Source organism: Mauremys reevesii, linkage group 5, assembly GCF_016161935.1.
Source record: "Mauremys reevesii isolate NIE-2019 linkage group 5, ASM1616193v1, whole genome shotgun sequence".
Lineage (NCBI taxonomy): Eukaryota > Metazoa > Chordata > Testudines > Geoemydidae > Mauremys > Mauremys reevesii.
Genome location: NC_052627.1, coordinates 87,341,413 through 87,368,674, shown reverse-complemented (window position 1 = coordinate 87,368,674; position 27,262 = coordinate 87,341,413). Strand labels below are relative to the sequence as shown.

At 43.2% G+C, this 27,262-nt stretch overlaps 1 protein-coding gene across 15 annotated transcripts in view; it reads right to left on the bottom strand.

Annotated features, from left to right (window-relative positions):
- AASDH (aminoadipate-semialdehyde dehydrogenase) overlaps window positions 1-27,262 on the bottom strand; it is a 96,379-nt gene that overhangs the window by 62,200 nt on the left and 6,917 nt on the right. For all 15 annotated transcript variants that reach the window (XM_039539509.1, XM_039539510.1, XM_039539516.1 and 12 more), the window contains 10 exons: window positions 25,646-25,986; window positions 24,029-24,221; window positions 15,915-16,153; window positions 11,018-11,124; window positions 9,918-10,090; window positions 6,263-6,452; window positions 5,512-5,630; window positions 4,096-4,924; window positions 1,701-1,864; window positions 769-894 (listed from right to left, as the gene is read on the bottom strand). In XM_039539509.1, the coding sequence (XP_039395443.1) occupies window positions 769-894; window positions 1,701-1,864; window positions 4,096-4,924; window positions 5,512-5,630; window positions 6,263-6,452; window positions 9,918-10,090; window positions 11,018-11,124; window positions 15,915-16,153; window positions 24,029-24,221; window positions 25,646-25,986 (2,481 nt within the window). The remainder of the gene's footprint in view (window positions 1-768; window positions 895-1,700; window positions 1,865-4,095; window positions 4,925-5,511; window positions 5,631-6,262; window positions 6,453-9,917; window positions 10,091-11,017; window positions 11,125-15,914; window positions 16,154-24,028; window positions 24,222-25,645; window positions 25,987-27,262) is intronic.

The window sequence follows — 27,262 nt, the reverse complement described above, 5'->3', positions numbered from 1 at the left end:
CCCCACTGCTAACAAGCTCCTTGGATCACTAAGGACTGGTGAGAATCTCAAACTAGGCGTTCCTAAGCCAGTAGCTAACAAATCAGGATTATTTTTTTTTTGGTGGGGGGAGCAGCCGGGAGAGGAGCGAGAGACCGATTCAAAACCCTGCTGTATTTGCCTGATTCGGAGCAGTGACTTGAACATGACTCTAACATGCCAGGTAAGTATCCTAACCACCTGGTTAGAGAGTCAGTCTCTTGCTTCTCTCTTCCTCTCTATCCCAATGAATATTTAATTATTTATACAAAATGGAACAGCTTCAGCATGAGAAACTGAGACCCAGCCCAGATTATCCAATAGTCCATTAGTCAGGGCACTCAGTTGGGATGTGGGTTCAAGTCCCTGCTCCAAATCAGGCAAAGCAGGGATCTGAAACTCTCTCTCATATCGCAGGTGAGTGCCCACTCTGCCACTGTCTATAATGGAGAGAGCATCTGTGTGTATGTCTTTCCCTCTCTCATTTTTCACAAGAGAGCTGACTTGGTTTAGGCAGCCAATTCCAGGAGAAGGTTCTTCGTCTCTCTGCACCTCAGATTCCCCATGTGCAAAATCAAGATAATACTGCTCTCTTTTGAAATGCAGTGAGATCCCTGGATGAAAAAGATTGTTATTAGAAAGTATGAACTTGCAGTCCTTACTGAAGCAAAACTTCTACTGACTTCAGAGCATGTTTTGGCTGAGTAAGGATTCAAGATCTGGCCCAGCGATAGCAAGGAAGGTACATACTGGATTTACAGCCAATAAAAGTCCTCCTAGTGTAGCAGCATACAGGTGATCTGGCAAGATACTTAGATAAGGAGACGAAAACACAGCTCCACCTTCACAGTGCAACTTCCAGACATGCTCCTCCTTCTGTCAATCCAAGCAAAAGTATATAAAAAGCTATACAATCTGATAACAGAGTTAAAGTTCATTATGTTATTTGCAAGGACTCAGACGTCAAAGTTTTATCAATAGCAAGTTTACTTGGAAAATACTACTTAAGTGGAGATTATAATTTGCCAGCAATCAAAGAAACCCATATTGCTCACGGCAGTTTCCTCTTTCATAGAGCTAAATATTGGAAACTCAGCTAAGAAATACATAATATATACCCACATCACTTTCCTTCTCTCACCCACAAGTTACCAGCACTGGGTGTATGTTTTAGACTTGCCCTAACCACTCAGTTCCGTACTAGTGATAGAGGGTAAATTGCCATGTAGTTCTGAACTGGCATTGGCAGTTCTGGGAGTGTAATGTAGGGAGGCCACAGACTGCCAACAGCACTTTTAATCACTGTCATTTAACCCTACTCCAAGCAGGCCTAATTAATATGGAGATATACCTATCTCATAGAGCTGGAAGGGACCTTGAAAGGTCATCGAGTCCAGTCTCCTTCCTTCACAACAGGGCCAAGTACTGTCCCTGATCCCTAAATGGCCCCCTCAAGGATTGAACTCACAACCCTGGGTTTAGCAGGCCAACGCTCAAACCACTGAGCTATCCCTATCCCCAACTCAAGGCTTAACTGAAAGCAGTTGGCAGTCTGTTTACATTAGGGCTCCCAAGATTGCCAACACTGATGGAGCTTAAGCTGGTGTTACCATAGATATGGTTCAAGAGGGTCAGATGTTTTACTTTTGATATACATAAAGTTAGTCAGAGTGACTTCTTACATAAATATCCAAAGCGTATATATGCTGGTCATGCGATCCAATGTAGACTAGTCCAGTGGAAGGATGCACAACTGCAGAGCTTTTCACAGCATCTTCAGCGGTAAAGATACAGTGTATTTCCCCATTATGGCTTCTGAGTACATACACTAAACCATTATAGCAGCCTGGAGAAAATAAAGTGCAATAGGAAAAAAAAACAGGTAATGATATTTGTATTAGCATTTTAACTGCGTCATTGCTGATCAAAAGATTGGAGGTGATAGACTGACTCATGAGCTAACATATTTCCCGGCACTTTCTGCATTCAAGTTTCTTGCTGAAAATAAAACCTCACAAGTACATTTGACATTAAGCACTCAATGCTCTTCTTCTGAGTCATTTTAAAGCTCTGCCTATTTTTACTGTGCTATTACTATGAAGTTTGCTGGAGGACAGGGTGAGCTACTGAATATGGACAAGGGAAGTGAAAAGTTTGTGCATGGCAACAACAACAGTGCATCTGGCAATAAAGACACTGACATGTATAATACAGAGCCTCCATTTTGTTTAATAAAATCCAGGCTCTAGTACAAGAGACGTTAAGGCATAATACAACATCAGCACAATTCTGTTACCTGCAGGCTCAACAGCAATCAAAATATCAGCCAGAACTTTGGTCACCACTGTCTTATGTCAAGCCAAAAGGCAAGGGATCCAAGCTTTGTATTATTTAACACATTAGTCATATCAGGTGTGCATGCACCACATCGATAGATAACATTAGTAAGTATTTAATTACTCTCTTTTCATCTGAGCAGATGACAAAAACCCTCCTGATTTTTCATGGGGAGGTCAGTTACAGGTGACGTATTAATCCTCTATGAGGCAATTATGACCACTTTGACATGCCAACAACAAACTGCTTTAAAATTCAGACAGCATGCACCAATGGAGTGGAAAGTGCATTTGCCAATATCTTGTATAAGTGACCTTTGCTCAGAGTACCCAAAAAAGCTTTTTAAAAATTAAAAAAAAAAAAAAAGATTATTTTTCACTAGATTTAACTTTCTGAAGTATCATACACTAAGTACTACTGTAACGCCGACAGACCCCAGTCGTCGGCAGGCAGGATTGAACCTAGGACCTCTGGAGCATGAGCCTCTACTGCATGAGCTAAAAGCCATATGGCTCTTAGCTAAGGCTGTAGAGCAAACTCAATCTCTTTCTTTAAGTGGTCTTAGCGCCACTAAATGGGACAGAACATCATACCCAGCAGGTGTGTGGGTTACACTACCTCTTAATTTTTAAAGCTTACTTTAAAGACATTTTTAAAACTTATCATCCCATGCTTTTCTAAGCAGTTCAATTATGTTCTAACTAAATTCTTGAAAAAGGAACTTGTACCTCTTGATTATCAATGTACTAGTACAGTACAGTTAAGAAAAGGAGAATAAATCCATTAGTACATAATACTCCTATTTGATTGCAATACTTTAAATAAGTTGCCCTTCCATTATTTTTTATGGTTGTGATAGGGTTACTGCCTCCTAAACACCTGCTCAGGATCTAGCATGGCTGCTTAGGGGCCCTTAAAAAGTTCATACTGTTTAGATATTCCGTTCCCATGGTCCAGTGTATTAAGTCCCGCACAGAGTCATTCAAAATAGAACTCAAACTTACAGAATCTTCACCCCAGTTTCAAGAAGGGACCAGCCCCTCCTCCCTGAGTGTCTGTCCTGTTTAGAATTCCTTTCAGAGTTCAAACACAAACAGGCTCCTCCACCCAGTCCCCAGGTGAGCCCAGTTCCTCCCACCTGCGGATCTGTCTCTCTAGGTTTCCAAAGTCTCTCTCTCCTAACAGAGGAGACTCACAGTTCCCCTCCTTGGGGCTGTGCTTATTCTTATCAGCTGTGTCCTTGGATCAGCTTTCCTCAAATGGTTGCACCTTTTCTCAATATTATTCCTTTCTAGAGTAGAAGAGATCAGCATGGGGGGACCCTCCCCCCGCTCTGACGACTCAGGGCCCTACAGGAGCCTTCTTTCTGCCTGAGGAATCTGCAAACACGTTCTCTCTCTAGGCCTCTTGCTTATCTATCTTAGGTCTGATTCAGCCACCTGACTCATCCGTTACATGATTTCACTCATTATTACTCATCCTCCTTCCCTGGAGAAATGAGCTACACTTGTCACAAGTGGATTGGAACCCATCTCCCTTTAAAGGGCCCAGCCACCCTCAATAGAGGCATTGAGACTGCTTTCCTCTTTTGTTCCCATTTACTGTGGTTTAATTTTAGACAGACACAGAATACAGGTTAGTGGAAGTAGAGATGCCAGCTACATATTGCTTGACATTGAATAAGCTGCTATGTAATCTGGTTACAGTTTAAGAAAAAGGAAAATCATTTAAAATACATACCAACAATAATGAAGTTTCCACACTTAGACACACATGCAGAGGATTCAATACGATCTCCAAGGATTCTCTCCCACTTGATTTTTCCTGAGTGTAAATCAATTGCCTGCATTGTGTGAGAATGAGACCCAACGTATACAGTTGCAGATAAATCATCCGTGGCTGGTGTTATAACTAATGGGGAGGCATCTACACATTTGCCCATATTTGACTTCCATCTTACATGTAATATCAGCTTCTCAGGCATTTTTGAAGGAGCTTGTTCTACAGAATGAGTACCTGTTTCATTTGCCTTGCTTGCAATTTCTGGATTGCTTCTGCTCTTTCCAGATTTATTCTCTGTCACTTCATATTTCATTGTATTAGAAGTTACAGCAGATGAATAAGATGCTTGCTGTCTTAACTCTGTTCCTGCCTGTCCTGCATTATATGGGCTCATAAGAGACTCAGGGGAAGTCATCGACAACATCCGATTTCCTCGGTTTAGTGCAATAAATGCAATCAATCCTGCAGCAGCATTAAAGTACCTTCTAGATTTTGGTTTTGTGTCTTCTCCATGGAATTCCTCTCCACTGCTCTCATTCAGTTTTCTTTTCACAGTGTTATGATTCATTATTTGGTCCTCACTTGGGAATACAGCTTTAAGAACATGTTGGTAAACCTCAGCAATGGAGCTGCTGAGAATAACTTCCAGGAGCCCAGGAATGGCCTTGCCTGCCAAATTCTCAATCTCATCATGAAACCGTAGTGACTTCAAGGAATCTCCACCACTGTACAGAAACAGTGAATCTTTGGAAATGCTGCGTGAATCATCTGGACGACCCAGGAGAGACTAGAGAAGAAGCGAAGAACAGAGTTTGTGAGGTGAGCAATGTCCCAGTGCCACAGGGAAGTAGGGCCTGAGCCTGTCAGTGCCTCAGACCCCCACTGAAATCAACAGGGACTGAAAGTATTCAGCACCTTGCAGGATTGTATTTGCTCTTTTTGGTGCTCTTTGAGAAATGCAGGCTGATCAAGCCCTGGGGGGAAGTGTCAATTTCAGCAGTGCTAATTTTATGCTTGATTCTGATTCTGCAGTTACTGGCCTCCCTTATGGCTTTCTTGCTTGGCATGGGAAGAAGTATTCTGAAACTGCTGACAGATTATGCGGCTGTAATTCACCCTACATACACTAACGGCTTAGCCCATTATAGTTTGCAACTTCAGCTTATGGGGAAAAAAAATAAACAAATGGCTCCCTCTTGGCTGTTACAGAGAAACTGTATTTAAGTACTAAATTAATGGATGGAGCTACAGTACATAATGTACATGCAGCAAAAATATTCTGGTTGCATTTGTCACACTTATTAAAACTGTTTAATTCCTGACACATGTATAATGATCCACTGGCAATGATAAAAAGGCAGCTTAAAATACTACCTTCCATAAATACTGCAATCTTTCCCACAATTCCTCTGCTCCGCTCAGTTTACTGTCATGCCTTCTGGAATTTAGATGGTTACTGTAAATCTTGCGCAGCTCAGAAACATCAATTTTACCTTCGAACAAAATAAAAAGCACAAGATTTTTTTCATTGCATTTTAGATTTTGTATTTTCAAATTCTTGTTATGGCCTATATGTTCATCTAGGTCTCAGTCTAGATTTCTTTATTTGTGGGCAAAATTGCACCCATTTTTTTACACCAGCAATCAACTGCACCCACATAAAAGAGCAGCATTTTGAGAATTTATCATATGACACATACCCACATATAGTGCCTCATCCTGTCCCAACTGAAAGCAGTTGCCACTGACTTCAATGGAAGCAAAAGCAGGTCAAACAAATACATGTGTGTGTATTTTCAATATTAAAATGCTTTTAATTACTATTATTCAATTCCAGAGAGTCTAAGGGTGTCAAACAAACACTACAGAGGAATGGAGAACAAATGAGAGCCAGACAGATTTGCTGCAGAACACAGCTATAGCTTATGGTGATGGCTTAATACCATGAGTCACATCAGAGCACAATGCAATTAAATAAGTAATAGTGCATGAACCAGCTCCTACTGTTTTAGGGTCAAGTTTCAGTAAAGAAGAAGAGACAACAAATTTAGCTTCCAAATGAAACAGAAAAGGCACACAGCAGCATCTGCACTGAAGAGCATCTGTCAAACATTACTTCATTTACCATGCAATGTGAAAGGCAAAGTTTCTATCAGCACAAGTTCATCAGGGATTGCGTAGGTTGGGAGATGTTTCTGGAGTTCCTTAAGAGTGTCTCTTGCTAAGTTGTCTTTAGGTACAACAAACAAGATTAACTTTTCTTGTTGATACCATGTCACTGCACAGGCTTCCACATGACAAAGACCTTCAGCAGCCTGCAATACAAGATCATTAGCCTTATTTGTGCTGATGTGCAGGGTAAAAAACCACAACCACCAATAAATAAGGAATTGTTGTGAAGTTTATATTTTGACACTGGCAGCTACTGAATTTGTTGCTTCACAAACATCATGAAATCCCCCTTGTCCATCCCCTTGTTTTTATTTTTGTTTAATTTCAATAAGGATTTAGCTCTCATAACAAGTGTCAGAATGACAGCACTAAAGAATGAATGTATTTAATCCCACAGTACAACCATAGCACAGACAGCAGCAGTACAAACTTCTCAAATGACCCAAACCACTGTACCTGGAGTGGCACATATAGGAGTGGGAACAAAATTCACTCTCTATATTCATTCTATGGTTGGCATTTCTGCTGAGACTGCCGACAAAGGGGCCAAATGTAATTCCAGTTTTATCATGGGAATGCCTCCCCTCTAGGAACAGGGCTGACACCACCAATTCTTCACTGTACACCAATCAAATCTGAACAACCTTTGTTACACTACCTGGTTTGGATTTTATCCATCCCTTGCGTCATCCAAATCCCCTTAAGAAGTTAAAGCTTAGTTCATTTAACAGTAAGTGACCTTACATACACTATTCAGTATATATTGATTTAGCTAGACCCAAAGGTTTAGACCAGGGGTAGTCTATTTTTTGTCAAGGTCCAAATTTCTTGATCAAAGTATAGTCAAGGTCCAGACCCCAACCCAGCTTCCTTCTCCAAACTCCCAGCTGCCCCCCTCCAACCTCCCCTCCCCCCCCGATTGCCTGCCAGCTCCCTGCCCAGAGAGTTTGGTGACTATTTCCCTTAACTGAAAATGGGACACCTGGGGCTAGCCTCAGGCACCTGGCATTGCTCTTCGCACCCCCCCCCCCAACATTCCTTCATGCCCTCAATTGAGCCAAGTGGCAGAGATGGAGTGGCAGGGGAGAGGAATGGGTATGGGCTAAGATCTAGGCAGCAAAGCTGGCTGTGAATGTGTGAGAGTACTTCTGAGCTTAGACCCAGCAGGTGAAGCTGCTGGACTATGATCCAGTACGCCTTTGGGGGCTGGGATAGCAGAGGGGCAGGAAAGAGGCTCCAGATAGAGGGAGGGACCAAGGAGACTCCAGATGATAGCCCTGGGAACATGGGGGGAGGCTGGGATGTGGCAGAGGTGGGTGACTGGAGGTGGACTGGGGAGGGAGAGGCTGATTGGGGCAGCGCGGGGGGGGGGGGGCGGAAGGGGCGGTTGAGGGCTGGAGAGGGCTCCGGGGACTGGCCCCAAAGAACTGGGCCTGGAAAGGACATTAGGCCAGCGTGGGGGGCTCTGAGAAATGTTCAGGGGCAGGGGGCACGAGACTGGGGTGGGTGGGCTCTGGGGACATGAGGTAGGAGTAGGTGGGCAGGCTCCGGGATGGGGGCACAAGGTCAGCTTTGGGGGTGGGGAACATGGGGGTGGAGCAGTGGGCTCCAGGGACCGCTTGGAGCACAAGCACAGCTCCACATCGCTCCAGCTCCAGCTCAGCTTCAGCCTGCACACAGAGGCAACACATAGCTGGGGGGTGGGGTGGGAGGAGAGGCATATGAAGAGGGGGGGATGTAACCCCCCCCCAGAACCTAATTTATTCAGATGCCCAGAAGCGAGGCGGCGGCACACTTCCCCTACCAGCATCACTCTCAGTGTGTCCATGCAGCATGGGGAGGAAGCAGGGTGGCTGGCTGAGCTTCTCCTCTCCCCCCACTATGGGGCTGTTTCTCCTTCCCTGCTGTTGGGAGTCCCACGCATTGCCTCTACTTTCCACCCCGACTCACCTCGGTGGATGGTCTGCAAAGCAGGCACCAACGCTGGGACTCCAGCAGCAGGGAAGGTGAAGCAGCCCCATTGTGGGTGGGAGGAGCTCAGCCAGCTGCTTTGCTCTCTCCTTACGAAGTATGGACACATGGAGAGCACCGCTGCCAGGGGGAGCACTGTACCCCCAGAGGCATCAGGAGAAATGGCGGGGGGGGGGGGTGATCCCGCATGCCCCACCCACGCATCACCTCTGTCCCCAGTCCACTGAAAAGCATCCTGTGGTTCAGATTTGGACTATGGTCCGTCTATTGACTATCCCTGGGTTAGACTTAAGATAAAATGTCATCCTTGAATATGAATGTATGTCATCATATGTGTTCGAGTCAGATACCTAACATCAGATGCACTAATGTGATGATGTGAACTGGGGGCACAATTAGGAACATCCTTGAGGATGAGCTTTCTGGGTTAGACAGAAATGGCTCCCACTGAAAAGATTAAGAAATGGACTCAGTGGGCCAAATTCTGCCTTCACTTACATTTGTATCATCCAACTGAATGCAATGAAATTGCACCAGTTGTAACTAAGGGGAGACTTTGGTCCAATCATTTCATTTTTCTATGCTTCATCTTATTGGACCAAGTCTAAACAAATTTTAAAATGTTTTCTGTAGAGACATACCTTTGATCACCTTATGAAAAACAAGAGCAACTAAAGCATACCTTCATTCAACCACAAACATCCTCTTGTCCCCAGAGATACAACGTTAATTTAGACAGAAATACAGTGCCCTATGGGACAGTAAGGGGCTATTTGTGCATTCAATGCAGTTACAATCCTAGTTCTACAGAAGGATCTGTTTCCACAGTCATTTCCACTGGGTCACAGTAGGGAGAAGAACCTGGATCACTGCTATCAAGCATTAGCATTAATTAAGAATACTGTACATCTCTCTGCCTCATTGACTTTCCTAGCCAAACACAGCCCTGATGTAATAACACTGATTGCAACTGAGTTGTGCCTGCTAACAAGACAGCTTGGATTTGATCCTCCTCCTTTTCCCATACATCATATCCCTTCTTCTCCTTTGTCAACATCTGTTAATCTCTCTCTCTACTGATATTTGACTCATTACAGATCTAATTGTAATCAACATTCGGTACTCATATAGTCTTTTTTTCCCCAAGGGTCTCAGTGCTTTAGAAATATGAATCAATCCTTAGAGCACTTGGCTGAGGTAGGGATTTATTGTACCCATTTACAGATGGGCAAACTGAGATAAAGAGGGGTTACATGACTTTCCAGGCTGCTTAAACTAGTAACAGAATCTAAGAGTCTTGATGCCCACCCTTGTGCTCTAAACTACTACACTACCCTTTTCAATGACACACGTTAGTATTCTTCAGTTGTCAAATTCTCTATACAGTTTTGAGATTTAGTTTGCATAAAATAAACTATAAACAACAAAGGCCAGATTTTCAAAAGAGCTCAGCATCTGGCAGCATGCTTGAGAACAATGGGAGATGTTGGGACGCTGTGCACTTTGAATCAAACTTTGGGTGTAGATTTTTCAATTACATTAATTCTTGCACTTTTTTGCTGATGAAAAAGTCACTGTAGCTATCTGTCCATAATGTTCCACATTGCATAAGCTCCGAGCACTACACATCATATTACCTGCTGTACATAGTCAATATTAAGACGTTTGCCATGACGTTTAATCTGATTGTCCTTCCGTCCTAAGAAAAACATCTCTGCATCCTTCACTCTCACAAAGTCCCCTGTTTCTCTCATTGTGTTCAAAGGGACAGTTACTTCATCATCAAGGAAGCAGATTCGTTCTTTACCACCTGTGCAAAAGAACCTAATAATTTATCTTATAATTACAAAATTATGAAGGGCCTACCTCATATTTCAGAACGTTACAAGTATTAAAATAACTTGGCAAAGAGCTGTTAACATTTGGCATATATAAGGCACTAATGTTTGGAACTAAACTTCTGAAAGCAGAAGTATCAGTGGGACTGTATCCTACAATTAATTTAACTGATACAGTTAAATAACTTCTATTTATACTAAGCCAAATGGAAGCAGAAAACAAGTCATTAAAATAAACTGGTTGTGTGTGTAAAATAATGGTAATTTCTTGTCTGTTAATCTGATTTCTCAAAGTCAGCCTATATTGCTAGATATGTGGTTCCCATCAAGGTGGTATCGGCTAATCTAGATGTCCCACCCTGTTTCAGGTTGTAATGACAGAACTTGAACCATTTCTCTGAATGCTGTGATACAGTCTTTTTAGGATTTATGGAATTTTTAGTCCCTGGGCAGTTTCTAATTGAGAAGGATCAGCCACCCATGTGTTGCTAGGAGGGTTTACATCCACCAACTGTGTTGGCACAGATGGCCTACGGAGAATAGATTGATTCTTTCGCCACTGAAGAGCATATGACACTACTGAAAGTAGTTTTAAATTGAAGAGATACAAGCAGTGGCTTTTAGATGTTACTATCTAAATGTATGAAACAATTCTGACAGCCCTTTAAAGAACTTTGACAGGGTTTTATCACAAAAAATCAGTATCCAGCCCAGTAAACCGTTTAAATACTGTATACAATTTAAAAAGTACATTGCTAGAGAAAACAACAGATTTCACTTCTGTATTTCAGAGTGTTTTGTTATACAGGCAATGGCACTTTGGAAACAAACTGCACAGAGATTAAAACATGAAGATTTTTTTGAAACTAATCAATTAAGAGAAATAAATATAAGATAACCTATGAAAACTTGTCCCTCTCCATCTAGAACTGCAGAACCAGTGGCATCTCTGACTTCAACTGCTGTTCCAAGCAGTGGTGATCCCAGTGGTACAGGGGAATCAAATCTAAACATTAAAAGAAAAAAATTAAAAGTAAAAATCTTTTCCTTCAGATAGCAAAGAAAACAAAAAATTCAAAATGCAGGCCGACCATAGACACTGCAGAGGTCTATGGGTATGTATATACTGCAGTTGCGAACATGCTACCCCAGGCTACACACCTATTTTTAGTGCATCAGCTCAAGCAGAGCTAGTGCATGTCAGTATACCCATGCTGGGAAGCATACACTGAACTGAAGTATAGATATAACACATGTGAAGTGAGATGTGTGGGGCCCCATCCAGCTTCCTCCTCATCATGCTCCCTACTTAGCAGTTCCTCCGCCAACTCCCACTATTTGGGCTGTGGCAACTCTTTACAATTTCCTGTCTGTGAGTCTAGTCCACCAATGAATTCCCTACCTCTTGCTGATTAACTGGAAAAGAAGCACTCTGTGAAGTGCACCTTTGCCCCCAACAATAACCTCCCCCTCCTTTCCTATCCCACTCTATTGCAGCAATTTGCAAATCGCTGGGTGGGTTTGAAGTTGACACACATGTGTTACAAGCAGATGGGAAAAAGACCTCTTTAACAAAGAGTCAACACTCCCACGCTTGGAACTGAAAGACCACCAGCAAAAACAAAGATGACAAGACTTTATAGTCCTAAAGTAAAAACAAGAAAAATAATCTTATTAAAAACAAAAAAATCCATGTCTTCTATATAGACTACAAAGAAACAACAAAGGACATTTCCCCCACACCCATAGTATTTGCTTCAGGTTGGGGGGTGCTGTCTGTAAGTGAGGACTGGCACCCTGTACCGGAAACCTACTGACCGCTATACTTACCTACATGTCTCCAGCTTTCATCCAGACCACATCACACAATCCACTGTCTACAGCCAAGCTCTAAGATGCAACTGCATTTGCTCCAATCCCTCAGACAAAGACAAACACCTACAAGATCTCTATAAAGCGTGCTTAAAACTACAATACCCACCTGATGAAGTGAAGAAACAGATTGACAGAGCCAGAAGAGTACCCAGAAGTCACCTACTACAGGAAAGGCCCAACAAAAAAAGTAACAGAATGCCACTAACCGTCACCTACAGCCCCCAACTAAAACCTCTCCAGCGCATCATCAAGGATCTACAACCTATCCTGAAGGACGGTTCTTCACTCTCACAGACCTTGTTTGACAGGCCGGTCTTTGCTTACAGACAGCCCCCCAACCTGAAGCAAATATTCACCAGCAACTACATACCACAAAATAAAAACACTAACCCAGGAACCAAACCCTGCAACAAACCCCGGTGCCAACTCTGTCCGCATATCTATTCAAGGGACACTATCATAGGACCTAACCACATCAGCCACACCATCAGGGGTTTGTTCACCTGCAATGTGATGTATGCCATCATGTGCCAGCAATGCCCCTGCCATGTACACTGGCCAAACTGGACAGTCTCTACACAAAAGAATAAATGGACACAACTCTGACATTAAGAATTATAACATTCAAAAACCAGAAGAACAACAACAAACACTTGAACATCCCTGGATACTCAATAACAGACTTAAAAGTGGCAATTCTTCAACAACAAAAACTTCAAAAACAGACTCTAATGAGAAACAGCAGAACAGGAATTCATTTGCAAACTGGACACCATCAAATTAGGCCTGAATAAAAGACTGGGAGTGGATGAGTCACTACAAAAACTAATTTCCCCGTGCTGATACTTTCACCTTCTTGTCAACTGTTTGTAATGGGTCACTTTGATTACATAACTCATTAGCACTACAAAAATGATTTTTCCTCTCTTCTTGTCAACTGTTGAGAATAGCCCACTTTCACCTTAATTGAATTGGCTTCTTAGCATTGATCCCCCAACTTGGTAAGGCAACTCCCATCTTTTCATATGCTGTGTATTTATACCCTACTGTATTTTCCATTCCATGCATCTGATGAAGTGGGTTTTAGCCCACAAAAGCTTATGCCCAAATTTGTTAGTCTCTAAGGTGCCACAAGGACTCCACATAGAGAGGAGGAAGCCTAGGGAGTCAGCTGCAGCTCTCTGATCTTAGGGCAGGTATTCTGCTGGTACCTAGCATTAATTTACATTGGTTGACTATCTGCCCAAGGAGCCATTCATCACTCGGAGCACAGTGTGCTCCAACCATGCCCCCAACAATGGGGGCTGCTGGGGATGGTGCAGGAGAAGTCTATACCAGCTCTGTTGCAGCTTAGAATTCTCCATGCCAGGGGAATCACCAGCAAAGGAGATACAATTTTTCATTCCTTTTACACCACCAGTGGCACACAGTGATCAGAGTGAGGCCCAAGAACCCGAAGAAGTTATAAATATTCCCAATCTACTGGCACTTTTGTAAGTAGAAATTAAAAGTAGCACAGCTACCTCTGGAGCACAGCAGTCAAGCTGAAAGAAAAACAGCATTTCACTTGGAAGTTCAGCCATTAGGGAAATGTTGGCAGCTGGACTTCCAAGAGATACCACCAGATCATTTCTGCTGCCAGCTGTAAATTTCTTCAGACTAGGACCCCAAGCAGGCAACAGAAATATGAGCAAATTTGTTTGCAGAAGTTCTGATTTCCTTTTCACAAATGAGACAATTTATTTTTATACAAATAACTGCCTAATAAAAGGCCATATTGCAACAGCAGATTTTGAAGACAGCCCTTTACTGATTTCACTGGGAGTTTTGGCACTTTATGACCATTCATCATGTGTTATTGGGGATCCACTTACATCCATATCAGATTAATAAGATATATCATTTGTGCAAAAGAAGATGCTTGTTTGTATTCAGCAGAGTTCATAAAATACATCTAGCACAGGTTACACATGTAACTAAGGATGCCAGGCAATGGTTGTGCTACCCTATATTTGGGGGTCATTATATTAAATGTATGAATTGTTTATGTATGATTGTGTTCTATTCAAGTGAGGAGGATTACCACCACCCCTACAGGAACTAAAAACAGTGGGGGGTAATTAAGGTGTGCCACTACGACTAACCACCACCAGCTAGTTACCAACCCTTGCAGTGGTTTGCTTATACTGGTTTAAGATGGGTTTTCCAGGCACTAGAAGACAAAGAAAGGGCTTTTGCTCTAAATGGATGAGCTTGAACTGACACAGGGTCTTCTTTCTGATCCAACAAATAGACAGGACCTTGCAGAAAGCATAGAAAGACTTGTGCCCACCAGGGCCCCATGAGACTGACACGTCTTCTGGTATGTTTAATGTGTGTGTAAATCTGTTGATTGTTTTTATTATGTTTTCTCTGTAATGCTTTTACCCTAATATGCTTATTAAGACAAAGCTGTATGGTATTTTTGTAACTGCTGGCAGCACACTGTTCAGAGCCCTCAGAAAGAGAGGAATGCACAGGCACTTGTCTTTAGGCAGACTGGCTTGCTGGAAATATAACAGTGTAAGGCATGGATCTGTGCAGACTTAAAATCCCAATCACAAGGGAAAGATTCAGGGCTGCATCCAAGACAGATAATAGCTGGGAGCTGAAAACCTTAAAGTGGATACCCTCGAGGGACCACAGAGGGGAAATACAGAGCAGTTAATTTGAAAGTGTGACCATGGCTACATATTTCAGAAAGCAAAATGAAAACTTCTGAGGGTCAGGAGCATCATGCAGTGCCTAAACATTTCCACAGTTCTTCTGAGAATTTCTAAACCCTCTATAATTAATAAGTTCCCTGACCACAAACACCAGGAATTATATGAAACTAGTAGAAAGCATTGACAGAATGATTAATAAAGTATCATGCCAATGAGACCAAGAAAGCCATTAGCTGTGCTGAGGAGAGGATGGAACTTAATTATAGTATTTACTTATTTTTACTGCTGGATTCTGTCCTGTAATAATATTAACTAGACTCGCGTGTTCCTATATATGCAGTTAACATAACCTCTGTTAAACTTCTTCCAGCATAAACAGCCTTCTCATTACTGAGGAAACCATGTGACTCAGTGGATAGTGCACTAGCCTGCGAAACAGGTTCTATTCCAAGCTCTTCTTCTGAGGATGTCTACACTGCAATTAGACACCCACGGCTGGCCTGTGCCAACTGACTGGGGCTCGGACTGTGTAACTGCAGTGCTCAGGCTGCATCCTGACCTCTAAGACCTTCTCCCTTCGCAGGGTCCTAGAGCCTGGGCTCCAACCCAAGACTGGACATCTACACTGCAACTGACCAGCCCCACAAACCTCAGTGAGCTGGCACAGGCCTGCTGTAGGTTTTTAACTGCAGTGTAGACATACCCTGAGTTACTTCAGAAAATCACTTAGGATCAATTTCTGATGCCCTTAATCATAGAAGAATTTCAAAGGAACTATCTGCTGAACAGTAAGGTATGCCATAATGTGAGGATGGGTGAAATAATGGAGCCCTTAACTCCTACGTGCCTCAGTTTCCCATCTATAAAATGGAGATAATGCTTCTCTGCTTAGCAGGGCATTCTGAAGTGAATGAAAATGTGCACTGAGTAATGTTACTACATCTATTATTGGATTTTCAGGTCAACTTCCTACAACAATCTTACTAAGAAACCATTGTGAAAACATAACATTTTGAAATTGATAAAGCCAAGCACCACTACTGTTTCTAAACCTATGTTCATCGGCAGTTACCCTTCCACATATGCAACTTCCAGCAAAGTGAATGGGGATTCTGCCTGCGAAGGGCTTGCAATGTTGGGCCTTTAATACTTGATCACTGACAACTGCATACTTTGTGTGTGCCAAAGCAGCAAGCAAAACAGTGAAATTTCTCACCGAAGATCAGAGCTAAGAACTTCTGGAATCCTGTAGCATGTGGCCCAGCTTGATACTTCTGTAATGCCATAGAGATTAAAAACATGTGTTTTGTTTTCCCTTCCCTTCCAGCTTCTCAAGACATTCAGTGCAGGAAATGCTTCTCCACCGAGGGCTAAGACACGGAGTGAAGTACTGGTAGACAACACAGTTGACTTAATAAGTTGAGCTCCAAATCGTCTGAGAAATGTTGGCGTTGCCTGAGCAATGTTTAAAAAAAAAAAAAAGCATGTGTGACACAGATGATATTTATGCTCTTACAGGTTATGGAAAACTGCATGCCTATAAACACACAGTAAGCTGCAATATCTCAGGCGTTTCCCAAATACAGCAAAAAGCCAAACAGATTCACAATACAATAACATCCACCATCGAAGTGCTGAACAGATCTGCTAACGATCTGAGTGGTGAGAAAGGATGTTTGTAAGGAAAGAAAGATTATCGTGGATGGAATTTTACAGGTGTAGATTGAAGAACTCCTTTGAATGGATAACAAACTGTCTTGTCCACAGGTCAAACAGCAGCTGACTGTTGATCCATGTGATACAGGCCCTGATTCTGCTTTGCGATCCATTAATACAAACTGCTTCATCCATGTGGAGTCCCACTGCATTGACATAGAATTCTGTGTAGGAGCAAGGGTCACACTAATTTATTCGAATGTAGGATCAGGGCCATATAGTGCAACTTACATCTAAAAGAAAAAATTACTCACTTTGTACAGTAACAGTGGTTACCTGAGAGCAATCAGTATGATGTTTGCTTTCTCGCTCTTTATTTTCAACAGGACTTTTAGCAATAGGGGGAATGGAAAAGACATAAAGAAGGCCCTTGTCCCATGAGAGGAGGAGAGCTTCCCCCATGGAGTCCTGGCCAATGCCCGCTCTGGAGCAGTACCGTGGACATTTCTTGCTCTGGTAAGTAGCAAACAAGTCTATTATTGGCATCCCCCATCATCGGAATAAGACTCAGAGTACTACTGAGTCTATCTCCCATTCGTGGCTGTATGGGAATTTGTGTCTGAGACTGTTCACTGTTGTGTTGTGCATTCCCAGTAGGTAGGCTACTGATATTGTAACATTGTGGGAAGTGTACCAGTTCCATAGCTCTAGTGCTTCCCTACAAAAGTAAGGTGATCTGGCACCTCCTTGATGGTTTATGTAACACATGCATGCTATATTGTCTGGCATGACCTTTGTGTGTTCCTCTGATCAGTGGAAGGAAGCATAGGCGCTGACTCCGTGGGAAAAAAAATAGGGGGTGCTCAGCACCCACCGGGATGACCAGTTGTTGGCGGCCAGGGATCAGCTGTTTCATGGGTGTCTTGGCAGATGAGCTGTTTCGTATGGGTAGCCTGCACGCAGCTGCGATCAGCTGTTTGTCGGGCAGGTTCAAATCAACTGTTTTGTGCCTCCCTGCTCCGGCAGGGGCTGAGTGAATCTCACACACACAAAAAAAGCCTTAGGGTTAGAGGTGGGTGGGACTGCTGGGCTATCAGCAGCAGCGCAGACAGCTCCTGCTCACCTCTTAGGCTGGTGGTCATGGCCTCCACCTGTATGGCTGCTCCCTGCCAACCAGGCTCGACTCCAGCCACAGGAGGCATCAGGTGACCCAAGGGAGCTCAGCTAGGCTAGGGCTGGGAGTAGGTACAGTGGCAGATTAGGGGGAGGAGAAGCCCCGGATCCTGGCAGGAGCCGCGCTGGGCGGGGTTGGGGAGGAGGAGAAGCCCCGAACTCAGGCAGGAGCCATGCTGGGCGCGAGGAGGGGGCAGGGAGAGGGGAGAGAGGAGGAGAAGCCCCAGACCCCAGCAGGAACTGCGCTAGGCAGGAAGGAGAAGCCCCAGACCCTGGCAGAAGATGCAGGGCTGAAGCCCCCAGCTTGGGAGCCCCAGCCACCCTAGGGGCAGAAGCTGCAGGGCTGAAGCACCGACCCTCCTCTGTGCAGAGCTGGCCTGAGCCCCTCTCTCTCCCGTCCCCCCACACAGAGCTGGCTCTTACTCTCAGGCTGTGGAGAAATTCAGTCCAAATCTACCTACATTGGTATCTCCATTTCCCACATCATCACACAGCCATGAATGGATTTAGCCTAGGAGGCAGGATCAGCATTAGCCCCATTTGGCAGGTGGGATCTAGGGCACACGAAGGTGAAGTCACTTTCCCAAGCCTAAGCAAGGAGTCTGTGGCAGAGCAGAGAATCAAACCCAGAACACCTGAGCCCAAGGCCTGTGCCTTAACCATTAGACAACCCTTCCACCTGATTTGGCTGACAACTGGGTCCTGGGAGGGCTGCCAAGGAGGACACACCAATTAAGGGTACCGTGATGGGCCTCTGTTAGAGTGTTAGGTAAGGCAGTGTCTCTGGGGAGGAAGCCGTGGTGCTACACCATATCAGGAATATGAGAAAGAACTAGACACTGTATACCCCTGAAGGGGGCACAGCGTGTGTGGCTCAACCAGAGGGCTGAGTCACTGAAGACCCGCCAAAAGAACCACTGGCTCTGTGTGTGTGTGTGTGTGTGTGTGTGTGTGTGTGTGTGTGTGTGTGTGTGTGTGTGTGTGTGTGTGTGTGTGTGTGTGTGTGTGTGTGTGTGTGTGTGTGTGTGTGTGTGTGTGTGTGTGTGTGTGTGTGTGTGTGTGTGTGCAGGGAGACGGGAGCACACCACCACCACAGAACACCATAAGAAACAAAGAAAAGCAGACTCAGACCCAGAAAAGGGGCGCCCGAGAGAGATGGTACTGCCCCATTCAAAAACTGAGTGATTGCAGGCACGTATCTGCCAGAGAGGAAGGCGCTTGAGAGAGGCGGATTTATTATACCAGAAATGAGATCTTTGTACCGACCCTGATCTACAAGGATGCTGCCCCACTACAGGCACTTTCAGTCCTGGTCATAGGGGGTGGATTTCAGGTGATGTTGATGGCCTCACCTCATCCACAGTGATCAAACTAGGGGGCGGGTGGGAGAAGAAAAATCCCGTGTCTTTTTCTGGCATGCAATTTTTTTTTTAAATCAGGCCACTTGCATATTGGCGGGACCGATGCAAGGATCTGCCGTATGAGTTTGGTGGAGTCCAAGAGAGCCTTGTTAATAGGCAGGGCTACTCCAGATGAAGCAGAGGAGTGTAAAATGTCTAATAGTTTATGGTGTGATTCGGTCATCTTTTGTAACGGTGGTTTTAATGCATCTGTCACGCTCTGAGCTGGCTCCTGGAAAAGCTTGAAGTCGTCTTCCAATGGGGTGGATAACTGTCTTGTCTGGTGATGACTAGGAGAAGTTAGTCTGGGACACAGCCTCCTCCTCGACTTCAGCCTCTTGTTCCTTTCTTAACAGTTCAGGGGACTTGGATGCTCTCGATGCAGCAGCTGACAGAGTAGGTATCTCACTGGCTCCTGATAGGCCCAAGCTAGAGCCATGGGAGGCATTGTGTCTCTTTGCTTGCCAAGGATCCAAGTAAGGTCACAGAGGGTGGGAAGGGTCCTGGAGGTGGGTACCATGGCTGCCCATACCCAGGGCTCTGAGGGGCGGTATGGTTGAGGTCCATACTGGAAAGGGGTACCATAGGGTGGATGAGAGGAGTGACAGGAGACTCCGTCTTCTTGGTCACAGTCTTACTCAGCACTTGAAAATGGGGGTGCATGGCATGATGTCTCTGGCGAGCCTGGAGCTCTGGGTGGATTCAGTACTGTGACCCCTGTAGCAAGTATAGGTGAGTTCAGTACATCAGATACCGAAAGGTCTGTCGTGTACCAGAAGTCCAGCAGTGCCATAGGCATTGGTACCGGTAGTGATTGGAGGTGCCAAGATATCTGCACTGAGGAAGCTGGCGATTTCAGTCATGATTGAGCAGTCCGCTGCTGTCTGGCATGCGGAAGACATACCAATGTAGATGTCCGCACTGAAGGAGCCTGTGAGGTCTGGGTACTGGATTTAGACAGCTTCAGTACTGTCGGTACTGATGATACCAGAGATCTGAATGAGCCAGAGATCATTTTCGTCTAAGTCAGGGCTCACTGCGGTGTCTTACAGCCCTTTCATTAGAAGCCTTGTGTGAGTGGCTCATGGTTGTTTTCTTAGGCTCACCTCAGAGGATTCCAGCCATCTAGAGTCTTCGCGCAGCAAGGATGATGGTTGGAGGGCCACTTCCATTCTGTTCTCTATCCTTTCTTGATCTGGGTTTCAATTGTTGGCATAAAACATACTTCTTGGGGATGTGGTTCTCTCCCAAGCAGTGGACACACCGAGAATGACCATCACTCAGTGCGATAGAGTCTTTGCAACTGAAACACTTCTTGAAGCCCAGTGAACTGGGCATACCCTGTGTCCAGGGAGGTCCCTAGATGGGGTGAGGGTGGGGTCGATGAAAAACAGGTTTTTTTAATCATCATTATTAAATAAAAGATAAATGAGTGAAAAAGGGAGCTCTAAAAGGTAGCTAAAGTAGAGAACGAATTAGCAATTCTGTAGAAGGTGGCAGAGCATGTGGGGAGGGGAGGTGCATGCGTGAGCTGAAGGGATATTGCTATTAAATTCTCTGATCAGCAGCCCAGCCAAGGCAAGCAATGAGTAACATTTCTTGCCAGTTATAAGAGACAAGAAGTAGTTCTGCAAAAATATCAGACAAAAAAGAAAATCAGGGATGGCATGGGCCCTCTGCTCAATGGAGAAGATGAGTTGGTAACAGAAAAGGATAAGAGAGTGGAGTTGCTCAATGCCTATTTTGCTGCAGTATTCTTACAAAAAATAATGTGACCAACCTATTAGCAAAGAGACAAACAATAAAGGGGAAGAGATGCGGATTAGGATAAGTAAAGAACACGTCAGAGGTCTTCTGACTAATTTGAATGAATTTAAGTCAATGGGGCCTAATGCTATTCACCCGAGGGTGCTCAAGGAATTAGCTGAAAAAAGTTCGGTGCCACCGACGATAATATTTGCAAGCTCATGAATGACAGGAGAGGTCCCAGAAGACTGGAGAAGGGCTAGCATAGTGCCCATCTTTAAAAAGGGGGGAAGGAGGAGCCAGGGAACTATAGACCAGTCAGCCTGGCCTTGATATGTGGGATGCTACTAGAGCAATGTATAAAATATTCCATTTGCAAATACCTGGAGGATGAAAAGGTGATCACTAGCAGCCAGCATAGATTTACCAAGAACAAATCATGCTAAACCAGCTTGATTTCCTTCTTTGACAAGGTAATTGCTTTGGTGGATAGGGGAAATGCAGTGGACATAATATACCTGGATTTTAGTAAGGCTTTTGACACAGTCCCACATGACAGTCTCATAAGTAAGGTGGAGAAATGTGGATTTGGTAGTTCTACCATTAAGTGGATACATAATTGGTTAAACAACTGCAAACAAAGAGTAACTATTAATGGAATGATGTCAGCCTGGAAGGAGGTCTCAAGTGGGGTTCCAAAGGGATCTATTTTGGTGTTATTTAACATCTTTATTAATGACCTGGATGTTGGACTAGAGAGCATACTGATCAAATATGGAGATAACACAAAGCTAAGAGAGGTTGCAAACACTTTGGAGGACAGAACTCAAATTCAAAGGGATCTGGATAAGTTGGAGAACTGGGCTATAGACAACAAAATGAAATTCAATAAAAGACAAACATAAGGGCTAAACTTAGGCGGATAAAGTTGCATGCTATGCCTGTACAAACATGTACAAATACAGAATGGGGGATAACTGGCTTGGCAGCAGCACTGCTGAGAAGGATCTGGGAGTTGTGGTGGATCACAACCTCAATAAGAATCAATAATGCGATGCACTTGAAAAAAAAAAAGCAAATGCAATTCTGGGTTGCATTAAAAAAAGAGGCATAGCATGCAAGTCACTGGAGATGATGGTACCACTCTACTCAGCACTGGGGTTAGGCCTCAGCTGCAGTATTGTGTCCAATTCTTGTCGCTGTGGTATAGAAACGGTGCAGAGTGACAAAAATGATCAAATGGATGGGATGCAAGCCATATGAACTAAGGCTGAAGGAACTGGATATGTTTAGTTTGGAAAAGAGGTGAGGGGTGGGGGAGAGGGCGACAAATCCTGCATCTTGGAAGGGGGTTAGACTAGATGAGACCTGCAAGTCCCATTTAACCCTATGGGTCTATGAAAGTCTCAGCCTTCTATTTAATAGTCAGCACTCAACAGACCATTCAAAACTCTGATGGCTCCTAAATGGAAATGATTAAGAAAAGGACAAGCATTAATTTGTCCATGAGTTTTTTCGTGGCTTTGCTCAAGTATGTCCAGAAAGATCAGAATCCTCACAGGAATGGCAGCCTTGAAGTTTGGGAAACTACCACAGAAATTATTCGTCAACTAAGCCCTAAAGAGAACTTGCATCATTTATTTTACTAAGGGCCCTTCCCTTTACTGATCAAGATAGTGATTAAACTCAAGGAAATGCAAATTAAAAACTTATCAAAATGTCCTAACCACCATCAACCGTAAAAACAGTTCAGCTGCTTAAGAAACATCTGACTTGCTAATTATGGCTACAACTTAAGAGAAATAACCCAGGAAAAAAACCTCTCTAAAAACATCAAGCAACACGGTGGTCAAGATGTTTTAGCGTGCCAAGAAAAAGTCTGTGTAGAAATACCTTGTAGTATCAGGATTTTACTTACTCCCTCCATTGTAAACCAAGCAGAAGTAAGAGGACCTGACAATATTTTTTAACAGCTGGATTATTTTTGCTGTGGGATCCTCACTTAATTGTTAAGTAAACTTGAATTTACACCCACAATCACTTACTTCCTCATTTTCTCCAAGAGAGAAGGAAATCTTTAAAAAGAGTGTGTGCGTGCAGGAGGGAAGGCTATAAAAATGACTTGGGAGTTGGAGGGAAGATATAGCGAGGGCTGGAGGCAGAACTGAAGAAAATACCCTTTCCTATGCTGGCTGGGTGTCTTCCTGGTAAAAGTATTGCAGTCATACCGTTAATTAAAACCCTGTCACTTTAAAAGGTTGTGTTATTTCAATAATGGATACACCTCACTAACCAGACTATTAACATATTACTGCCTATACATAAAACAGACATTCTGCTTAAAGTTTTAGATTTATGAGAAACAACTTACATAGAGGCAACAAAGAATCCTGTGGCACCTTATAGACTAACAGACGTTTTGCAGCATGAGCTTTCGTGGGTGAATACCCACTTCTTCGGATGCAAGTCCGGAAGAAGTGGGTATTCACCCACGAAAGCTCATGCTGCAAAACGTCTGTTAGTCTATAAGGTGCCACAGGATTCTTTGTTGCTTTTACAGATCCAGACTAACACGGCTACCCCTCTGATAACTTACATAGATCCACCTCTCCCCCAAGAGCAGAGATTTTTAATCTTTTTACTAAAGTATTAGCCTTTGCATAGTACCATATCATACCACAGAATATGGAATTGGGCTTATTCAATTAATAAGGATTACAAAGGACTATTATTTCTAGTATACTCTATAGGCAAATTAGATTTTAGTCTCTTAAAATTCAGTTCACACAGGAGCTCTCTCTCTACCACAGGAAATGAAGCCAGTGCAATCTTGGGTGAGCTAACAGCTTAAAAACAGCCAAACTTACTGGGGAAATAATCATTGTTTCTTATTACTGGCACTTTATCATGTTATAAATGGCACTACTGATGGGTACTTTAGTTTATCGTGTTTCTGGCAATAGGACTATTTCCAGGACTAAGAATTACTTAGGGCTGCAAGATCAAGCCCATTATTTGGTGCCAGAGTGAATGTCAGAAGAAATTAAAAAACTACATAATTATCAGGAGCCTTCAGCTGAATGTCAGCCCTGTCTTCAGTGAAATCTCATCTGTCATACATCCCTGAGAACAATCCTTTCAAATGGTAATTTCTTAACTTTATGAAGCTCTAGCGCTCTGTAGCAAAGAGGATAACAGATGCATAAAAACAAAAGGGAACTGATGCTGCAGTAAAAACTTCTTTATCATTACTGTCTGGTATCTTACAAAATCTGCACACACAGGAAAACAGAAAGAATAAGACACAAAAATACATCCCTTGTATCTCAACAAGACCCCATTGTGAATGGCGTACCTGCAATACTGTCACCCTGTGATGGTGAAAAAGAGCAGCAGACAACTTCAGAGGCATCATTTTTATGGGGTTTGGTACTATAAGCAGAGAGGCTCCACTTGTCAGAGCAATGAACAACTCAACTACAGATGGATCAAACGTCAGAGGTGAGGCCAGGAACAGCATATCATGTGGTGTGATCTTAAATAGGGATCTAAAATTAAAAAGGGCAGAGTTATTAAGACCGGTGCATATAAAAGCTGGTAACTGGCTGGCATTATTTAAAAACAGAAGGGGTTCTGAGTTGGAGCACTTGTATGGCGTAGCATCTGTACCTAGATTAGTAAAAATGTAATGCCAGAAGGGGCCATTAAAATCATCTAGTATAACTGCCTGCATACACAGGAAAATTTCACCAAGCGGTTCTTGCATCTTCAAATCCATAACTTCTGGTTGTGCTAGAGCATATCCTTCAGAAAGGCATCTGCATCTGTGTTCTGCATGCTGGGGAGGAAGCTCTGTGCAGATTTTGAATGGTCTGTGCTCATTCATCAGTACCGCTCTGTATCTGCACTCCATATTGGGCTAGCAGTGTTTCCATTACTAGTATTTTCAAACAGGTATTTACCAGAACAAAGAAAAGCCAAGAAAGCTAGAACAGGCATTAGGATTTAAAGAGGAAAATAATTCCTATACGAAAGGTGGAAGGAGGTGTCTGAGAATCACAAGTTCAACTTAAAAGTTTCTGTATCCATTTCATTTACAGTACCAGCAATAAAATGTCTATATTATGATCAACATGACATCTAGGAGTAATAAAATCAGTCAAGCATGTTAAGAATAATGTATAACCAAGCAAAGTAATAATTATTCTATTTAGAAATCGACTGAAAGAAAGCTTGGAGGCAGAGGGGGAGCCACAAACACATAACAATGTTGGATCATAGAATTTAAGGCCAGAAGGCACCATCATGATCATCTAGTCTGACCTCCTGCACGTTGCAAGCCATCCACTCCTGTAGTAGACTCATATCTTCAGGCTGAGTTACTGAAGTCTCAAACCATGATTTAAAAATTTCAAGTTACAGAGAATCCACCATTTACACTAGTTTAAACCAATATGTGACCTGTGCCCCAGGCTGTAGAGGAAGGCAAAAACTCTCCAGGGTCTCTGCCAATCTGACCCAGGGGAAAATTCCTTCCCAACTCCAAATATGGCAATTAGTTAGATCCAGAGCATGTGGGTTTTCAACTCCAGTTGGCTTCAACTGTTTGCAGAATGAATCTGAGAAGAGTACTTCTACCGTACTAAAGTTATTCTTGCCTCAGTCATTCCTGGTAGTTCAATACCATACCAGATACTAGACTTTGGCACAGTCCCCACCTTAATCACAATTTTGTAATCACCTTGTTTTGCAATGTACTTTGTGAATGTAAAATATGATTACTTGCAAGTTAATAAAGCTTTCCAAAGGGCACCAATTCTTTGCTTTATATACTTACTCTTGCAAAAGCTAGCTTTTGCAATTTTTCGCTTTCTTTTACAGACCAGTGAGATATTAAGTTATTTTGAAAATCTCGCCTCTAATTGTCAGCCCCTTGAAAACATAAAAGGGATAATTTGGAAAGTAAACTTACTGAAGATGAAGAATATTTGGCACAATACATTTATGAGGTACTCTGACTATTCTGGGGATCCCTGTAGTTCCTGATGTATGCAAGATGTATGCCAGAGAATGTTGCTGCCTGACATCCATGTACCCACTTTGTGATGTCTTTGATTTAAGTTGGTCCAGGTCAGCTATGTAATCTGTCTCCCAATTACTTGCAGCTCTGGAGATTCCATGTTTGTCTTCTGCGCCATCTAACAGCAGATTTACATCAACATCATTCCAATTAATTTGGAAAAGAGTTAAACCAACATCATCTATTGCAAAAGAACTCTGGTAAAACCAGCCAGCGTGGGATAGTTTGAATTTCTGTAAGAGAATAAAATAGTTTACAAGCAAGTTAAAGGCAAAGCTCAGTGCACAGTTTTACGATCTCATTTTCCATATTATACTATAACAATAAAGATAAAAATTTTCAAAAGTGACTAGTGATTTTGAGTGCCTCCACTTTTGGGAGCCCAACCTGACACGGCTTTAAGAAGTCTGGTTTTCAGAGAGCAGCTGCTCGCTCCTTTTAAAAAAAAACAACCTGTGGATGAATTTAATACTCATAAAAATGATGATCTAATAATGAGTAGTAAATTAGATGTTGTACAAGTTTCCTCCAAGAGCTCTGCATTCCACCTTGACATTAAACACCTATTGGGGAGGAAGTCTGGAAGGGTTCCTGAATACCAATGTCCACCATTGGGGAATGTATTACAAAACCATGGAAGTGAATAAGTGGACCGGAAAATAAGGTCATGTTTAGAGAAAAAGCATCCAAGTACACCTCTACCCCGATATAACGCGACCCAATATAACACAAATTCGGATATAACGCAGCAAAGCAGTGCTCCAGGGGGCGGGGCTGTGCACTCCGGTGGATCAAAGCAAGTTCGACATAACACGGTTTCACCTATAACGCGGTAAAAATTTTTGGCTCCCGAGGACAGCGTTATATTGAGGTAGAGGTGTCTGTGACAAACTAAGGTAGATCACCCTTTTCGTGCTTGCTAACCAGTTGCCAGCTCATGTCAAGGCCTCTAGGTCTCAATTGAACACTGACAAACACACAGCTGGAACCTCCTGTCCCCCGAGAGTTAGTAGGTAGGTTAAGAGGAGAACTCTCCCGTCGATCCAGTGCTGTCTACACTGGGGTTGTTGGTTTAACTCGGTCACTCAGGGTGTGGATTTTTCACAACTCTAAGTAACGTAGCTATACCAACCTAATTTCCCAGTGTATACCAGGCCGTAGTCTCCAACAGGAGGTGTTATCGCCTGTCCAATCAAGAAGGCCCAGCGACAGAGGAACTACTGTGGAATATCAGAGGTCAAAAGACTTTGCCGATTCCACCCCCCCAGGAAGAGGAGACATGCAAGTGAATTCCTCCCATTAGCTGAACTGGCAGCTCACAGAAGACAAGAAGGGACATATAGAGCTCTCCTTTTATAGAAGCTTCTATTACTGTTTGAAATTTAAGACTAACGTGTGTGTGTGCATGTTTACCTGTTTTAACTTTGTAAATAAGTATTTCCTCTTCCTACTTAATACATCTTTAGATGGATTATTATAGGATTGGTTACAAGCATTGTCTTCAGTCTG